The sequence below is a fragment of the Pteronotus mesoamericanus genome, unplaced genomic scaffold (genome assembly GCF_021234165.1).
Source record: "Pteronotus mesoamericanus isolate MK-2021 breed Mesoamerican mustached bat unplaced genomic scaffold, CSHL_Meso_final contig_317, whole genome shotgun sequence".
Lineage (NCBI taxonomy): Eukaryota > Metazoa > Chordata > Mammalia > Chiroptera > Mormoopidae > Pteronotus > Pteronotus mesoamericanus.
Genome location: NW_026555133.1, coordinates 1320696 through 1338744, shown reverse-complemented (window position 1 = coordinate 1338744; position 18049 = coordinate 1320696). Strand labels below are relative to the sequence as shown.

At 44.5% G+C, this 18049-nt stretch overlaps 1 protein-coding gene and 1 pseudogene across 1 annotated transcript; one reads left to right on the top strand and one right to left on the bottom strand.

Annotated features, from left to right (window-relative positions):
* The first annotated feature begins 2472 nt into the window (after positions 1 to 2472).
* LOC129072253 (28S ribosomal protein S35, mitochondrial-like) lies at positions 2473 to 3767 on the top strand (annotated as a pseudogene).
* Positions 3768 to 13599: 9832 nt separating this feature from the next.
* LOC129072320 (C-type lectin domain family 10 member A-like) lies at positions 13600 to 16006 on the bottom strand. The gene is made up of 9 exons (XM_054575779.1): positions 15940 to 16006; positions 15238 to 15354; positions 14862 to 14957; positions 14698 to 14769; positions 14525 to 14596; positions 14335 to 14421; positions 14094 to 14245; positions 13912 to 14018; positions 13600 to 13776 (listed from the first exon to the last, which is right to left on the bottom strand). The coding sequence occupies exons 1-9, from the start codon at positions 16004 to 16006 to the stop codon at positions 13620 to 13622; spliced, it is 927 nt and encodes a 308-aa protein (XP_054431754.1). The 3' UTR covers positions 13600 to 13619.
* Positions 16007 to 18049: the final 2043 nt, after the last annotated feature.

Genomic DNA, 18049 nt, shown 5'->3' with positions numbered 1-18049 from the left:
AAAAACGTAGATACGACAAATAAGAGAAAAATCTAATTCTTGGGAAAAGTGAGCAAAATAAATATGAAGAAGAGAAAAGGAAACGTAGACACATGGTGTTAAAATGGAGAAAGGTTAGAGAAGTACAGATACAAAGGATATAATCATATAACACTTCCAGATCTGAAACAGCAAAGTGAAGACAATGCTTCCCATCATTGTTGTAATTTTTAGGTTTATCTCCTAGAAACAGAGCTTATAACTTAGTAAGGGGAAAAAATGAAGAAAAAATGATAATCTAAAGGAAGGCAGGAGAGTAAAAGAAATAAAACTGGTAGATAAAAATAAGCAGAAACTAAAAGGTTAGTTCTGAATCCAAATATCTTGCTGGTTACATTAATGCAAAAGATTAAATTATCTTGCTAAAGGACAAGACAGAATAAGAAATAAAGTCCAACCATATGCCCAAAAGACACAACTAAAACAGAGTTTGAAAGCAAAATCATAAAAAAGATACGTTAGGCAAATGCTAACCAAAATAATTATCATATAAAATACAGAGTATAACAAAAAAGTATTATTAAAGATAAAAAGGGCCACTTCCTAATGTCAATGATTTAATTCAATAGGAAGATACACCAGTATTAAATATATGTGCATGGAATAAGATGAACTGGGAAATACATGAAACAAAAAATTGGGAAGAACAAATCTACAAATCTGTATTTATAGTAGGAGATTGTAATACATCTCCCTAGTAATTGATAGATGGCACAGACAAAATAATATCACTAAGGAAACATGTTTTGAACCCCTTTAGAAACCAGATGGCAAGGGGTAATTTGATGCAGCCATACAGCTTTGACTTCAAGGCCACTGGATGTGGAGGGACAAGTGGAAGGCATCCAGCACAGAAAGAGCCTAGAGACAGAGAAACACATAGGAAATGCATTAGAGAAGTAGCAAGGGATATAAACAGGCAGGTCACAGAAGAGGGCTGGTCCAGTGCTACCCTGTAGCAGCAGCGCTTAAACCCTCTGCAGAGCCTCTTCCTGTCCAAATAGGTTGTCCAGTAAAAAAGGGGGTGCACATGGCAAAACAGGGAAAGCTAGGACTTTTAAAAAAATATATTTTATTGATTATGCTATTACAGTTGCCCCAATTTCCCCCCATGCCCTCCACTCAGTAACCTCATTGCTCCAGCAATCCCCCCAGTAGTTCACGTTCATGGGTCGTGCATGGAAGTTCTTTGGCTACTCCATTTCATATACTGTTCTTAACGTCCCCCTGTCTATTTTGTACCTAGCACTTTGTACTTCTTAATCCCTGCAAACTTTTCCCCTATTTTCCCCTTTTTCCCTCCCAACTAATAACCCTCCAAATGATCTCCATATCTATGATTCTGTTTCTCTTCTGTGTGTTTGCTTAGTTTTTTTTTTTTTACATTCTATTGTTGATAGTTGTGAATTTGTTGTCACTTTAATGTTCATAGTCTTGATCTTCTTTTTCTTTTATAATTTCCTTTAATATTTCATATAATAAAGTTTTGGGGATGATGAACTTCTTTAGTTTTACCTTGTCTGGGAAGAACTTTATATGCTCTTCAATTCTAAATGATAGCTTTGCTGGATAGAGTAATCTAAGTCATACGTCCTTATTTTTCATCACTTTGAATACTTCTTGCCAGTCCCTTCTAGCCTGCAAAGTTTCTTTTGAGAAATCAGCTGACAGTCTTTTGGGAATGCTTTTGTAGGTAACTATCTGCTTCTCTCTTGCTGCTTTTAAGATTCTCTATCTTTAACCTTTGGCATTTTAATTATGATGTGTCTTGGTGCGGTCCTCTTTGGGTCGAACTTGTTTGTGCAGCCTGGACTTGTATGTCTATTTCCTTCACCAAATTAGGGAAGGGTTTTTTTTCATCAATTTTTCAAATAAGTTTTCAATTTCTTGTTCTTCCTCTTCTCCATCAAGCACCCCAACGATTCAGATGTTAGTACAGTTGTCCTAGAGGCTCCTTAGCCTAACATCATATTTTTTAATTCTTTTTTCTTCTTGCTGTTCTGGTTGAATGTTTTTTTCTTCCTTATGTTCCAAAACATTAATTTGATTCTTGGCTTCATCCCCTCCACTGATGGTTGCCTGTAGATTTTACTTTATTTCACTTAATGCAGCCTTCATTTCTCCCTGGGTCTTTTTTATGCTGTTGAAGCACCTGATAGTTCCTGGAGCATCCTCATAGCCAATGTTTTGAACTCTACATCTGATAAGTTGCTTATCTCCATTTTGTTTAGTTCTTTTTTTAGAGTTCTGTTCTTTCATTTGGGCCATGTTTTTTGTTTGTTTGTTTGTTTTGGTTTTGGTCTCCTCATTTTGACAGCCTCGCTCTGTTTCTGTGTACTAAGTAGAGCTGGTTTGACTCCATGTCTTAGTAGTGTGGCCTATTGCAGAAAAGCACACCTGTAAGGTGTATGTGGCAGAGCCTGGGTAATCACCATGGCAGGGCAACCCATGTCTGCTTTGTGTCTCTGTGTGGGCGAGATCTCAAAGAAGGGACAGCGCTGCTGCCTGGCCCCTGGAGCTTTGCCCAGGTGGAAGCTGTCTTCTGGCAATCGCCCTGATGCCAGCCACTTCAATTTCTCCCTATATTTCACCGGTGCCCTTCCAGCTGGTGCTATATCCCAGAGGGAGTGAGTCTGCTTAAGTCCTAAGTCTGTTGTTGGCCCTTTAAGATGAGACTCCTGAAATTCCTGCAGTTTCTTCTGCTCTCACAACCCTCACTGACTTTTACAGCCAGAAGTTATGTGGACTTATCTTCCTGGTGCTGGAACCCTGGGCTCAATGGTCTGGTCTGGGGCTGGGATACCTGACTCCCGAGGTGTCCCTGCTGGTTTTTTTCTACCACACGTGGATGTGGGACTGCCCATTCCGCATCTCCACGCCTCTCCACGCCTCTCAGCCCCTCTCCATGTGCCTCTCCGTCTCTCCCCTTCCTACCCGTCTGAATGAAAGTGGCTTCTTTAATTCCTTGGTGGGACTTCCACACAGCTCATTTTTCTGATGATTCTGGATATTATTTGTCTTGTAGTCTAGTTGTAATTTTTGCTGCAGTTGTGCAAGAAGGCGAGACATGTTTACCACCTTGACCAGAATTGAAATCTAGAACTTTTAAAGAGCCCCAATTAAAAAGCACTGTGAAGTTCTTAAAGATTTCTGCACTGAGGGGCCATCTGCACCAGTGATGAAAAATGCAAGAAGCATTTTCTAATTAAAATTAACACAGCTGATTATGTTCCTCATCGGGCACTTATTCGAAGCCCCAAAGCACGAGTAGTCACCTTAAGGGTAAAACTTGCCAGTTTGAATTTAGGTGATCATGCAAAGAAGAAACTTATTAAACTTGTAGGAAAGTGATACTGTGAGACCACAGATGTGCTTACCATTGAAACAGGTAGGTGCCCTTTAAAGAGACAGAATTATGATTATACAATGTATCTGCTAAAAATTTTATACCAAGTCTTGGAAAACTGAAAAATGGGAGAAAAATAAGACCGAAGCAGACATGGAAGATTATATATGGAAAAATAGCCCCTCAGAACAAAATATTGTGGAAACACTGTTCCAATTAAAGCTGCAGAGCAAAACCTGGAAGTAAATTAAGAAGAGCTCCTGGGTATGAAAGAAATTGAGGATTACAAAAATTCTGTTGTTAGTCTTAAGAATGAGGGAACAATGAAAATACTCTTTCTCAGTATAAAGAATCAGTAAAGAGTCTATTAAATCTGGTATGAAATATGGAGGAAAAAATGAACAACACAGGTTAAGAGTTTATATAAAATGCAGGTAGATTTTAAACATATGGAAAGTGAAACTGTGGATAAGAGGGGTTACTCTAATGAGAATTTGTTAATGTGTCTGGAAGCAAGATAATAATATAAAAGAATTACATTACATCAAGTGTTCTCAATATACAGCTCATGGAATACTTAACATCCTGAGACCTTTCTAAGAAAACTATTTTCATCATAATACAAAAATGTCATTTGCTTTTTCACTGTGTTAAAATTGACACAGATAACCATGGCTGGTGTGGCTCAGTGGATTGAGCGCCAGCCTGCAAATCAAAGGGTCATCGGTTCGATTCCCAATCAGGGCACATGCCTGGGTTGCAGGCCAGGTCCCCAGTAGGGGGCATGCGAGAGGCAACCACACATTGATGTTTCTCTCCCCCTCTTTCTCCCTCCCTTCCCTTCTGTCTAAAAATAAATGAATAGATAAATAGTCTTAAAAAATATTTTTTAAAAAATTGACACAGATGGCGCAAAAGGCATGGTGTCTGAAACAGCTTACATATTAGCATTAATCCAGACAGTGGCATTAAACTATAATAGTGGTCATTGTATACTTGCATGCCATGTACACACAGGACAAAGCATACCAGTTTCAATTATATGTGTTCTTGTTAAAGTAGCAAATATTGATCACAAGTGGGGGCCAAATTTTATCAAATGTTTTTTCTACATCTATTGATATGATCATGCGGGGGTTTTTTCTTCATTTTCTTTAAGTGGTGAATCACATTTATTGATTTGTGAATGTAATACTTACCTTGCATTCCTGAAATAAATCCCATTCAATCATGGTGTATGATCTTTTTGATGTATTGTTATATTTGGTTAGCTAATATTTTGTTGAGGATTTTAGCATTTTTGTTCATCATGGATATGGGCCTATAATTTTTTTTTCGGTGTCTTTGTCTGATTTTGAAATTAGGATAATTCTGGCCTCGTAAAATGAGCTTGGGAGCCTCCCCTCCTCTTGAATTTTTTGAAATAGTTTGAGAAGGAAAGGAGTTAATTCTTCTTGGAATGTTTGTTAAAATTCACCACTGAAGCCATCCGGTCCAGGACTTTTGTTTGTTGAGAGTTTTTTTTATTACTGCTTCAACTTCACTAGGTATAATCTGTCTATTCAGATTTTCTGATTCTTCCTGTTTTAGTTTTGGAGGATTGTATGTTACTAGGAATTTATCCATTTTGTCCAGGTTGTCCAATTTGTTGGCATAGAGTTGTTCATAATATTTTCTTACAATCCTTTGTATGTAAATCCTTTGTATGTAAATAACAACTGAAATCCTTTGTATGAAATAACAACTGAAATGAAAGGATTTCAGTTGTTATTTCTCCTCTTTCATTTCTGATTTTATTTATTTGGGTCCTCTCTCTTCTTTTTCTTGATGAGTCTGGTTAGAGGTTTAGTTTCAGTTGTTATTTCTCCTCTTTCATTTCTGATTTTATTTATTTGGGTCCTCTTCCTTTTCTTGATGAGTCTGGTTAGAGGTTTAGTTTCAGTTGTTATTTCTCCTCTTTCATTTCTGATTTTATTTATTTGGGTCCTCTCTCTTCTTTTTCTTGATGAGTCTGGTTAGAGGTTTGTCAATCTTGTTTATATGGAAACACAAAAGGCCCCACATAGCAATAGTGATCCTGAGAAAGAAGAACATAGTTGGAGGAATCATGTTACCTAATATCAAACTATACTATAAGCCCATTGTAGTCAAAACAGCATGGTACTGGCATAAAAACAGACAAGTAGATCAATAGAATAGAAAAGGAAGCCCAGAAATAAACCCACAACTTCATAGTCAATTAATATTTGACAAAGGAAGCAAGAATATACAATGGACTCAAGATAGTTTGTTCAGTAAATGGTGTTGGGAAAATTGGTGCAGAAAATGAAACTAGACCACCTTCTTACACCACACACAAAAATAAATTCAAAATGATTAAAGACTTAAATATTAGACCCAAAACTATAAAAATGCTAGAAGAAAACATAGGCAGTAAAATCTTGGACATTACTCATAGCAGTATTTTATTTGATATATCCCCTCAGTCAAGGGAGACCAAAATAAATAAATAAATAAACAAATGGGACTACATCAAACTAAAAAGTTTTTGCATGGCAAGGAAACCATCAACAAAATAAAAAGACAACCCACAGAATGGAAGGACACATTTGCCAATACAGCTGATAAAGGGTTAATAACCAAAATTTATAAAGAATTTACAAAGCTCAACACCAAAAAAAGACAAAAAATCCAATTAAAAATGGTCAAAGGACCTGAACAGACACTTCTCCAAAGAGGATATACAGATGGCCAATAGACATATGAAAAGATGCTCGATGTCGCTAATCATCAGAGAAATGCAAATTAAAATCACCATGAGATATCACCTCACGCTTGTCAAAATGACTAACATCAATAAATCAACAAACAGCAAGGGCTGGTGAGGTTGTGGAGAAAAGGGAACCCTTTTGCACTGTTGGTGGGAATACAAATTGGTGCAGACGCTATGGAAAACAGTATGGAGATAGCTGAAAAAATTAAAAATGGGTCTGCTTTTTGACCCAGGGATCCCACTTCTGGGAATATATCTGAAGAAACCCAAACTAATTCAAAAGGACCTAAGCACCCCCATGTTCATTGCAGCATCATTTACAATCGCCAAGACTTGGAAGCAGCCCAAGTGCTCATTATAGATGAGTGGATAAAACAACTATGGGACATTTACACAATGGAATGCTACTCAGCTATAAAAGAAAGAAAAAAAGAAAAGAAAGGAAAATTTTACCCTATGCAACAGTATGGGTGAACCTGGAGAACATTATGCTAAGTGAAATAAGACAGTCAGAGAAAGACAAATACCATATGATTTCACTCATATGTGGAATCTAATGAACAAACTGAACCAACAAGCATAATAGAGACAGACTCATGGATAGAGAGCAGGATGACAGCCTTGGTGGGGTTAGGAGGTGGAGGGATTGAGGAAAAAGGAAAAAGGACTCATGGGCATGGACAACAGTGTGGTGATTGCAGGTGGGAGAAGCTGAGTATAAAGGAGTTAAGTGGTGATAGAAAAAATACAGTAAAAATTTTTTTTAAGAAAAGCATTTGTGCAATTGAGTTGTAAGCCAAATTTTATTGATCATGCTATTACAGTTATCTTGATTTTTCCCCTTTTGCCCCCATCAACCCAGCACCCCTAACTCACTCAGGCAATCCCACCACCATTGCTCATGTCCATGGGTCATGCATATAACTTCCTTGCTCCTCTATTTCCTATACTGTATGTACTTTACATCCCCCTGGTTATTCTGTGAATACCTATTTGTATTTCCTAATCCCCTCACCTCTTCACCCATTTCTCCCCTCTCCCCTCCCATCTGGCAACCTTTTGGTTCTTTTCTTTTGCTTTTCAGAGTCTCTCTTTTTCTTTAACCTTTGGCCTTTTAATAATGATGTGTCTTGTAGTGGGCCTCTTTGCATCCATCATAATTGGGACTCTCTGTGCTCCCTGGACTTGCATGTCCATTTCCTTCACCAAATTAGGGAAGTTTCCTTTCACTATTTTTTCAGATAGATTTCCAATTTCTTCTTTCTCTTCTTCTGGCACCACTATGAGGCAAATGTTGGACCTCTTAAAAGTTGTCCCTAAGGCTCTATACTATCCTCATTTTTTTTTTTATTCTTTCTTCTTCTTGTTGTTCTGTGTGGTTGTTTTTTGCTTCCTTATGTTCCAAATCATTGATTTGATTCTCAGCTTCATCCACTTTACTGTTGTTCCTCTACAAATTATTCTTTATTTCAATTAGTGTATCCTTCATTTCTGACTGGGTATTTTTTTATGCTGCTGAGGTCCTTACTAAGTTCCTTGAGCATCCTTATGAACAGTGTCTTGAACTCTGCATCTGATAGATTGTTTATCTCCATTTTGTTTAGCTCTTTTTCTGCAGTTTTGATCTGTTCTTTCATTTGGGCAATGTTTCCTTATCTCTTCATTTTGGCAGCCTTCCTGTGTTTGTTTCTATGTATTAGGTAGAGCTGCTTTGACTCCGTGTTTTGTTAGTGTAGCCTAATGTGGTAGGTGTCCTGTAGGGTCCAGTGGCACAGCCTCCCCTATCACCCAAGCTGGGTAATCGAGGTGTACCATTTGTGTAGGCTAAGTACACCCTCCTCTTGTAGTTGAGCCTTGGTTGCTATTGGCAGATCAATGGGAGGGATTTACTCAGGCCAGTCAGTTGCAAGAACTGGCTGTGACCACTGATCACCAACCTCTGCCATCCATGGAGGATCAGCTGTGCAGGGGGAGGGTGGTGGGGCTCCAACATGGTCTGTAGCTGCCCACTGGGTGTCCAAGCCCTGGGGTTTCCTGGGTGGTACAGGCCAAGGTCAGCCCCAGCCCGTGTTTTGCCCAGGGCACCCTGCCTGAGCTGTAAAGCAATCTGAGATGGCTGGTGCTTGTGCCGGGCTTGGAGATGCCCAAAGTCAAGCTGTGACTCTAAGCTGGCTGCTCACTGAGGCCAGCTGTTGCTTGTTTTATAGGATTCAGGAGCCACAACCACCCATTCTTATGGAAAAGCTGCTTGGGTGGGCCCATAAGTTGGGTGGAATAGAGTCTCTGTGGATCTCCAAGGTGGGTCACACAGGGTTAGCCAGGTTGATGGAGTCTCAGATACTGACTCTGTGGGGAAAGGGCTCAACAAAGCAATAATGGCCTCTGTTCACCCCACTGCCAGACACTTCTGTCTCTCCCTGCATACCACTGGTGCCCTTCAGGTTGCCACCCTAGTGCTGGAGCTCAGAGGGAGCAAGACTGAGTAGGTGAGCCCATGTGTGGGTTCCTTAAGAAGAATAGCCTAGGGCTCCGGCAGCCTCCTCCACCGACTCAGTCCCTGCTGGTTTTCGCAGCCAGAAGTTGTGGGTATTTATCTTCCTCGCACTGGAATCCTGGGCTGTGGGGACTGGTGTGGGTCTAGGACTCCTTGCTCCTGAGATATCCCTCCTGAATTTTTATCCACATGGGTATGGGGCCAGCCTGCTCCCCGTCCATGCCCCTCCTACCAGTCCAAATAGATGTGGTTTCTTCAATTCTGTAGTTGTCAGACTCCCATTAAACTTGATTTCTGACATTCCTGAGTGATGGTTTTCTTTATTTTAGTTGTAATTTTGATGTGGCAAATTTGTGCAAAGAGATAAGCCATGTCTGTCTATATCACCATCTGGACTGGAAGCCTTGTAAGCTGAATTTCTATTTCACAGAATGCCATTTCCACTTGAAAGAAAATTGGTCAGATTAATTGCTGTTATTCATAAGTCAGCAATTGGAAAGATTGGCATAATACAGTGAACCAGTATTTTCCAAATGCCAATGCATGACGTTAAAAAATCATATATCATGTTATAGAATCATAGCGTGCTCCAGAGTGTTGCCAGGGTTGGTTATAGAGAACTGAGTAAAATTTAATTTTAGATGTCTGATTCCTGTGACTGTGAAATGTCATATCGGCTCCTTGGGGAACCTCCTTCCTCCACCCTCCACTCCACCTCAGGAGCTGAGACCACCTCAGTGAAGGGGCAGGTGGGTCCCTCCCTCCTGGGGCTCTGTCCATGAGGTACGACACGCTTAACTAGTAATTGCAAATAGCTGGCAGGCCAAAGGGGGAAATCCAGAGTTACAGAGAGATGTGTAACTTGTCGGGGAGGGGGTTTCTTATTCTATAAGGGTCAGGGCAGCCTACCCTGAGGAAGTGATCTTTAAATTGATATTTGAAGGATGAGCATATTTTAAAGGAGAGAAAGGAGATGAAGAAAAAGAGATCTGATCAGAGTAAGAGAAAATGTGTGTACTCAAGTGTTGTTTCCATTTCTGGGTGAAGAACCATGGTTCAGGGAAGCCATGTAACTTGCCAGAGGTCACACAGCACCGTAGCCCAGGTCGTTTTGACTGTGGGCTCGCGGCTGTGTTACTGTGCCTGCTGCTCAACCTAAAGAACGGACAGCACTTGGTAACGATAGTAGCTCAGGTCTCCAGGCTAAGAAAGTTTCCTCATGCAGTATTCCTTGTCTTTACAAATCCTCACCCAATACCAACTACAGATTATTGACTGTGATGGCAGAGAAAATTTTACTGCAATCTCCTTTCATTCGGATATGGTACCCTAGGCAGAACTGAGACCTTCTGAGGACGTGTGGACCTTTCGCACTTGGCTGTTAAGTCAGCTGAGCCAGGCAGTTCCCTGGCTACAGATCCACAGAAGAATGAGCCCTGTTGGCCTCTCGTTAAGCACCTTTAGCTCTGAGCTGATTTTTGCAGCTGGAACAATGCCTCTCAGATCTTACTGAAATGTCCCAACCACCTGTGATTCTCAGAGAGCTGAAAGAGTTGCCAGTGTGCACACAGGTAAGTGGGACTGAATTGGGGGCTGTGGTCGGGCTGATCAGGGGGCTTAGTCTGAGGCTGAGGTTTGGAGTTTAAGTTTGGAGTAGGGTTGTGGCTTAGATGGGGCCTGAGATAAAAGTTCGAGGTGGGATTTGAGGCTGAGCCTAATGCTGAATTTGGTGCTAAATTCCTGCCTGGAGTTGGGGCTGCCCAAGCCCATCTAGAGGTATGTGGAGAGATAGTCCATATAGTAATTCAGCCCTTTATCCCAATATCTCTCACCCTTTAGTTTACACCTAAAACTCAAAGTCCTACCCCCCTGACCCTCCTGCTTCTCTAACCCCCTTGCTTTTCCACCTGTATCCTCTCTCCATTCCCTGCAGTAGAGCAAAAGAAGGTGAGGGAGAGTCAGTAAAAATGACCGGAGTCCCTCATGTCTGAGCTTCTGAAATCCAGAATTCTGTAACCTAGATCTTCTGTTCCCAGACTTTACACAGTAAATTAAAAGGAGAATTAGGTATGACCAGTGTGGTTTGGTTGGTTGGGTGTTGCCCTGCAAAATGAAAGGTCACTGATTCTATACCCAGTCAGGGCACATATGTGCCTGGGTTGTGGATTTGGTCCAGGTCGGGTTGGGTGCAAGAGGCAACCGATTTATATTTGTCTCTCACATCGCTGTTTCTCTCCCACTCTTTCTCCCTCCCTTCTCCTCTCTCTAAAAATAAATTTAAAAAATATTTTTAAAAAAGTAAACTAAAAGGGGAATTGATTAGGACTAGACACAGGCAGAGAACTATGTAGGTGGCAGTGGTTTTGTGGTCAGACTCCACGGTGTGTCCCTGCCCTTGCTGCTGCTTTTCAGCTCCCCTTCGTTCCTCATTGCTACCATTTGAGAGGGAGGAGTTTCTCCGGAAGACCCTCCGCGCAGTCTGTTGTTTCTCCTCTGCTCCACACCCCCTTTCATTTCCTGCATCAGAGTCTCCCAGAATTGTTCATGTCTCCATCACTGCACACTCAGGGCCAGAGAAGCCTTTTTCTCTGCTCTTGCTCAGTTATCATCCAAGTCCCTGACATCTGAGCTTCCTCTGGGGCCTCAGTATTTGCTCCATTTTTAAAATAATGCCTCAGTGAACTTGAAAAGAATGCACACCCTGTAGTAATGAGTGCGGTGTATTCAATACGTCCATTGGATCATAATAGTACAACCTGGAGTTCAAAACATGTTTCCTTGGTAACTATTTTGGCTGCTCAATCTATCAATTAGTAGAGAGATGTATTGTGAGCTCCTACTATAATTATAGAACTATTTGTTTTTGTACTTCCAAAACATTTATTTAATATATTTTGGGGCCATGCTATTCCGTGCACATACAGTTCATACTGGTGTATCTTCCTGTTGAATTAAAACTTTTATCATTAGGAAGTGCACCTTTTATCTTTGATAACACTTTTTGTTATAAACCGTACTTTATAGGATAATCATTTTGGCTAGAATTTGCCTAACATATCCTTTTCATGTTTTTGCTTTCAAACTCTCTGTTTTAGATGTATCTCTTGGGTATTGGCTGAACTTTATTGCTTTTCTTTCTTTTTTTTTTTTAAGATTTTATTTATTTATTTTTAGAGAGGAGAAAGGAGGGAGAAAGAGAAGGAGAGAAACATCAGTGTGTGGGTGCCTCTCATGTGCCCCCTCTATTGGGATCCTGGCCACAACCCAGGCAGGTGCCCTGACTGGGAATTGAACCGACAACCCTTTGATTCGCAGGCTGGTACTCAATCCACTGAGCCATACCAGCCAGGGATGAACTTTACTTCTTATATTGTCTGGAGGTTCTTATCTTTTAACAAGATAATTTAGTCTTTTGCATTTAATATAATCAACAACATATTTGGATTCAGCACCAACCTTTTACTTTGTGGCTTTCCTTATCTATCAGTTTTATTTCTTTTCCTCTTTTTTCCTACCTTCCTTTAAATTAACTGGGTTTTTTTCCCCCCCCATTTTCTCCCTTAATAAGTTTGGAAGGTAAAAGTTGTGCATCTAAGGGATTAACCTAAAATGACAACAATGGTGGAGAAACGCTGTCTTTACTCTCCTATTTCAGACCTGGAAGTGTTTTGATTACATCCTCTCTCTGTACTTCTCTAACCTTTCTCCTTACCTACATCATGTGTCTATGTTTCCTTTTCTCTCCTTCATATTTGTTTATTATATTCACCTTTTCAAAAAATAGGTTTTTCTTTTATTGGTCATATCTAGCTTTTACACACACACACACATTTCTGCTTTATAAAACATATCCTTCCTTCTATTGTGGGGATTTATTCTGTTATTCCTTTTCAAGTTTCCTGAGTTAAAACTTAGCTTATTTCAATTCCTCCATTTTGTTTTTATAAATGTGCTAACGGCTTGTACAGTTCCCAAGAGAGCTGCTTTAGACCGTCCCACAACCTCAGTTTGTGGAGCTCTCCTTGTTCATTTCCAATTCACTTGAGTTTACTTTCATTTTCTCTTAAACTTACCTAGGAAGATGGTGGGAAAAGTAGATGCTGTAGATCCTTATTGGCTCTACCTTTGTCTTCATGTCTGTGTTTTATTGTGGTCTGAGCATTCCTCCTTTTCAGAAACAGTTGGAGGCTTATTTGTGGCTAATTCTCAACTTTTTGCTGATATACTCGTAAGTGTCTGTAAGTCTTGATCTGTTTGTGCTATTAACTCCTACGCTGGGATGTGGATTTTATTTACCTGGAGTTTTCCCCTCCATGAACTGGTTTTATCATGTCTTTGGTGACTCCTGCTTGGGGCTCAGCTATGATTCATTGTGTTTGTTGCCTGTGGATGTTGCTTCTCTTCACTGTAACGCATGCACAGACACCAAGGAGTTTCATCTGAAGCTTTGGAAGCGCTCGACACATGGGGGTGGTTCTCTTCCTGGGGGGTCGCTGGACGAGGGATGGTCCTCGTTACAACGCTGTTTTCTGGCTGAGAGAGAGCGGAGTAACTTGCCCTAAACCATACACCTGTACATAATGAATCTGCTATCTGGTCCAAAGCCCATACAATTCTCCGGATACCCCAATGCACGCCCACAGCTTTGTAGTGACAACACCACATTCCTCTTCCTAATCCGCAATAAACCAGACAGCTCAGAGTGTTTTGTATATTTCTCTTCTTTTTACTCTAATACAATTGACAATAATAATCTACAAACTGCAGAAAGGGGCATGGTCTCCATCTACCCACCCCATCAGACATCATTTTCATTCATCGGACCCCATCCTCCCCCCTTCCCTTAAAATCCTGGATGAAAATCCATGAGCAGATGCAGGACACGCAGAAAGAAGAATCGCCATCCCAGGTTTCCTTAGCAGGTGAAGGCATTCAGGAAATACTGTAAATTAGGGTAGAGGAGGCTTCTAGCTGGCTGTGTCCAGCTTTATCTCACAGACCCAGCGGAAGGGCTTTGTGCAGTCATTATCATTCCAGCGGCCACTATCGGTGAAGTGGGCACAGTCCTCGCTTTCCCCGGACTGATGTCCACGCCAATTGTCTGGCTGTTCCGGACTCCAGAAACTAAGGATATCAAACAGATGTGGGCCCAGGAAGCCAAACCGTCAGCCAACCCGAGCAGCCCATTTTGCCCTTGAACACGCCCAGCAGAGACAACAGGACCCAGTTAGAGGCACAGAGGGCAGAGGGCACACTCACTTGAAGCCCGTCTCGTAGTCTGTCCCGTCCACCCACGTCCAGGGACCATGTTGGTCAGTGAGGCCAATCCAGGTGTTCACATAGGATGTGTGTTCTTCGAGAAACTTCTGGGGAGAAAAGAGGAGGGTGGTAGCCTCTTTGTACACAAAACAGCCTCCCAGACAAGCCCTCCCAGCCCTCACCTGTTCCTCCCAGGAGCCGACCACCACCAGGTGCGCGTTCTGCAGCTGGCAGGACTCCTCAGCCTCGGGCCAGGGCTTCTTAGTCCCAGAGAACAAGTAGCAGCTGCCTTCATGCTCCAGCCAGTTGACGGGGCAGCAGGTCTTCTGGGAGCCTGCAGGGAGGGTGTGGGGAGGGTGTGAGATGCTGCCCAGTGGGACTAGGGCTGGATATAAGGCGAGGCACTCCCTGCACACCACTCACCATTGCTCTTGAGTGAGGCCACCTGGCTGTTCAGAGAGTTCTGGTATTTGACCACCTCCTGGACACGCAGGACCAAGTCAGAATAGCCTGGGACACCCACCGAAGGTCAGTGGGACAGTCCAGGGGCCCAGCCCAGACCCTCCCGCCCTCCCTCCACATCAGGCCCCGTGGAGGGGAGAAGGGGCCTGACCTGCTTTGAGTTCCTGCTGCCCTTTCTCCAGCTGGCTCTCCAGGGAGAACACCGTGTCATTCAAGCTGCGGGCTGGAGGGAGGGCACTCAGCACCCCAGGCTGCTCCCGCCCCACCTCTGTGCTCAGAGCCCGGCCCCCACCCTCGCGCCCACGCTGCTGGAGAGTCTCCCACCTGCCTGCAGCTGCTGCCCCTGCTTTTCCACCTCCACTTGCAGGGATGTTATCGTTTCTCGCAAACGGCCACCTGGAGGACACTGGGGCTTTGCTGAGGGTTCAGCTCCCACCTCCTCCGCCCACCACCCATCCGCGTCCAGAGCCCCCTCCTGCCAGGCTCACCCTGGGCGTGCAGTGCCTGGACCTCCGCCACAGTGTGCGAAGTGACGTTGCTGCAAGTTGCTCTCAGAGTCTCCAGGTCCCTCTGAATCTTGGAACCTGATCAGGCAGACAGGACACTGAGCGCTACGCGTCAGCAGGTGCCCTCCGTGCTGGCACGGAGCAGGGCACTTGACGTGCATGGTCTCATTGGGTCCTCACTGCCACCCAAACCAAAGGGACAGGCACTGTTGTTGCCCAAGCTTGCAGAGGAGGAAACTAAGGCTGAGAAGGTTAGGTAATTTGACTGTATTGCCCATTATCCATCACAATCATCATCAGTGCCCGCGTCACTGAGCCCCACTATTGCCCCTGCCCCCGCCCGCCCTGCGACCCTCACTTTTGGATCCGATCACACAGATGCCAACCAGCAGGAGGAGGCTGAGGCCCAGGGAGAGCAGGAGGGGGCGGGGTCCAGAGCAGAGATGCTGCAGGAGGACCTGGGGCGCAGGCAGCCCTGCAAGAGGGGAGACTTCAGGACAAGGGGGACCAGGACGGGAGAGAGCCAGCGCAGGGGCGAGGCCGCAGGGACCTGTCAGGGAGGAAGGCTGGTGCAGGTGGAGCTGGGGGAGGCTGAGGTGCCGGGGATGCCCAGGCCTCTGACCGCTCAGGGACCACCACAGTCCTCGGACACGGGGCCCCTCACCCCCCGTGACGCGTGATGGTGATGATACGTAAGGTCTTCTCATCAGGGCTGGGAGGGGAGCAGGAGGAGAGAGTCGGGACAGCCAGGCTCTCTGTAGGCCCCTGCTCACCTGTATCGTCAGCTTAGCCAATGTTTCCTTCCCAGACGCGACTGTTCAGTCCCCCAGGGCAGACACTCAGCCCTGCCCCAGAGAATGGGCCAGCAGGCCCTCTGTGGGCCTCCCTGATCCTGTCACCTGAAGACCTTGAACGCTCTTCATGCTGGAGCCCCGGGGGCCGGTGCCTGACCCTTCAGAGTGGGGACCCCAGCAGCGCACATGCTGTGCAGATATGCGTGAGAGCAGGTCCTTTCAACATATTATGAGGGTGTTTTTGGAGACACCTTTCTCCTTCTTACCATTTTTAAGCCCCTGGCTTTTCTCCTCTCTCTCCAAGGACTGGAGGTCTTCGTACTTCATTGCCATGCTTGGACTAACTCCGAGGCTCTCAGAGCTGAAATGGAGGCAGGGCCAGAGACCAGGGTGGGCCTGGAATTAGGGGACAGGGGAGGCTGGGACTAGGTTGGAGGTGAGGTCAGGGCTGGAGTTGAGGTAAGAGCAGAAATTCAGGTTGAGTGTGAGGCCAGGGTTAGGACTAGGAATGGGATTGGGCCTGGGTTTGCAGCTGGGGTCAGAAGTGGGGTCAGGACTGGCCTTTGGGCCGTGGTAGGGTTGCGTGTGGGATAGGAGGTGGAGGTGAAGTTGCAGCCACATGTACTACAAGGACTGGATCCAACACTGGAGTTGCAGTCGAGGTTGCATTTCCCCTTAGCACCGGGGTCAGTCCTCCTGTTGATGCCATAGATAGAGTGGGGCCTACACTTTGCCTTGAAGTTGGAAATAGAAGAGGCTTGAGGATCATCTTTGGGTTGGGGCTGGTGTTAAGATTCAAGTTGACTCTGGGGTTGAAGCTCTGGTTGGAGGTTAAGGGACGAAGCTGGTGTAATATTAGAGTTAGCGGTGTGGATACTCAGGGGGCTGAAGACAGGGCTGGAGGTGGGGCTGAGTGTGAATCTCAGTGTGAGACTCAGGTTTGGCTGCCATACTTCAATCCAAATCCAGGCAAGTGAATAGAAACTCCGCTTGGTCATTACATCTCCCAACTGCCATTTTACATCTTTTCCTATTTGTCCCACTTGAGACCCACAGCCCCCTTTCCTGCTCTCTCTGACTCCCGCCCTGCCCCCTTGGTCTCACCTGCGTCCCCAGCCCAGTTACCTGTGCAAAATCTGGAGGCTGTGATTCTGCGGTTTGTTGGGCAGCAGTGAGTAGCGTCGGATGAAACGAAATCCTGGAGAGTGGGCTAGAGGAGGCCGAGGGAGGAGTCGCGTAAGTGCCTGGAGTCCTGCTGGTCACTGCCTGAAAGGTCAGGAGCTATAATCTGGGATCCCCCGCGTCCTTGACATAGGGCAGTAAATGATAACAGGAGCACCGGCGGCGACTGTCGTGTGAGGATGTTATATACGGGGCCAGCTCTGCTCTCCTCCTCCAGGGTGTGTCTCATCCTTCTCAGCTTCTGTGGCGCTCCCTTGACTTCCTCATTGTTACCGTTAGGAGGGGGGAGTTTGCTCCAAAGGGCCCGCAGATGGAGTTTGTTCTTTCTTCTCTGCCCCACTCCCCTTTCGCTTCCTACATGAGAATTTCTCAGAACTAATGGTGTCTCTACCACTCCACACCCAGATCCAGAGGAGCCTTTTTCTCTGGTCTTGCTCGATTGCGACCTGAGTCCCCTGGCACCTGAGCGTCCTCTGGGGCCTCAGACACTAGGCACCCCTGGCTCTGGCCTAGCTCTCGTCACTACCCGGTAGGATAGAAGAGGGTGAAGGAGCTTCGTCCTGGCCAGACTGGGATGGGAGGAGCTGGGGACAGGAACCTACTTTAATGAGCACCACATCTGGGATCAGGATTTTGCCAGGCACTTGCTGTACAGTGACCATTCGGTTCCCACAAGAACCACGGGACGCGTTTTGGATGATGGACTGAGGCTCGCGGCCGTTGCCTGACCTGCTCCAGATCACTCGCCTGGTAAGCAGAAGAGCCGGGCTTCACGCCTGCTGCTGCCCGATACCTTGCTCTGGGCTCTCTGCACGTGCACTGTCTTCGTGAAAGGGGTTCGCTTTCATCCCGGACACTCTGCAGATCTCTCATACACGCTATCCTTTCTACAGGAAGGAACTTTGGTGTCTTAAACGCAGAGAAGGAAGCAAATCAATTTTACATTATATTTTCTATATAAATGGGACTGTGGTACCTGCTTTTCTAATTCGTTAACAGTGTATGGGGACCATTTCTTAGCATCAGTTTATAATACATCCTGTATTGATTTCTCGTCTCCATTTCACTTCATAGTGTTCACGGTAACTTGTTTGCTAAGAGTTCACTATTGATGGACATTGTTTTCCTGTTCTGCTTTTACGTGGCATTTGGTATTCTGATTAGTTTTTGTCTGAAGTTGGGGTGCAAGCTATT

Coding starts and splice junctions, on each gene's coding strand:
- LOC129072320 (XM_054575779.1), bottom strand. CDS start 16,006: ATGGCAATGAAGTACGAAGACCTCCAGTCCTTGGAGAGAGAGGAGAAA. Junction 14,422..14,524: donor GCAGCAGGAACTCAAAGCAG/GTCAGGCCCCTT, acceptor TGGGTGTCCCAG/GCTATTCTGACTTGGTCCTG. Junction 14,019..14,093: donor TCGGCTCCTGGGAGGAACAG/GTGAGGGCTGGG, acceptor TTTTCTCCCCAG/AAGTTTCTCGAAGAACACAC.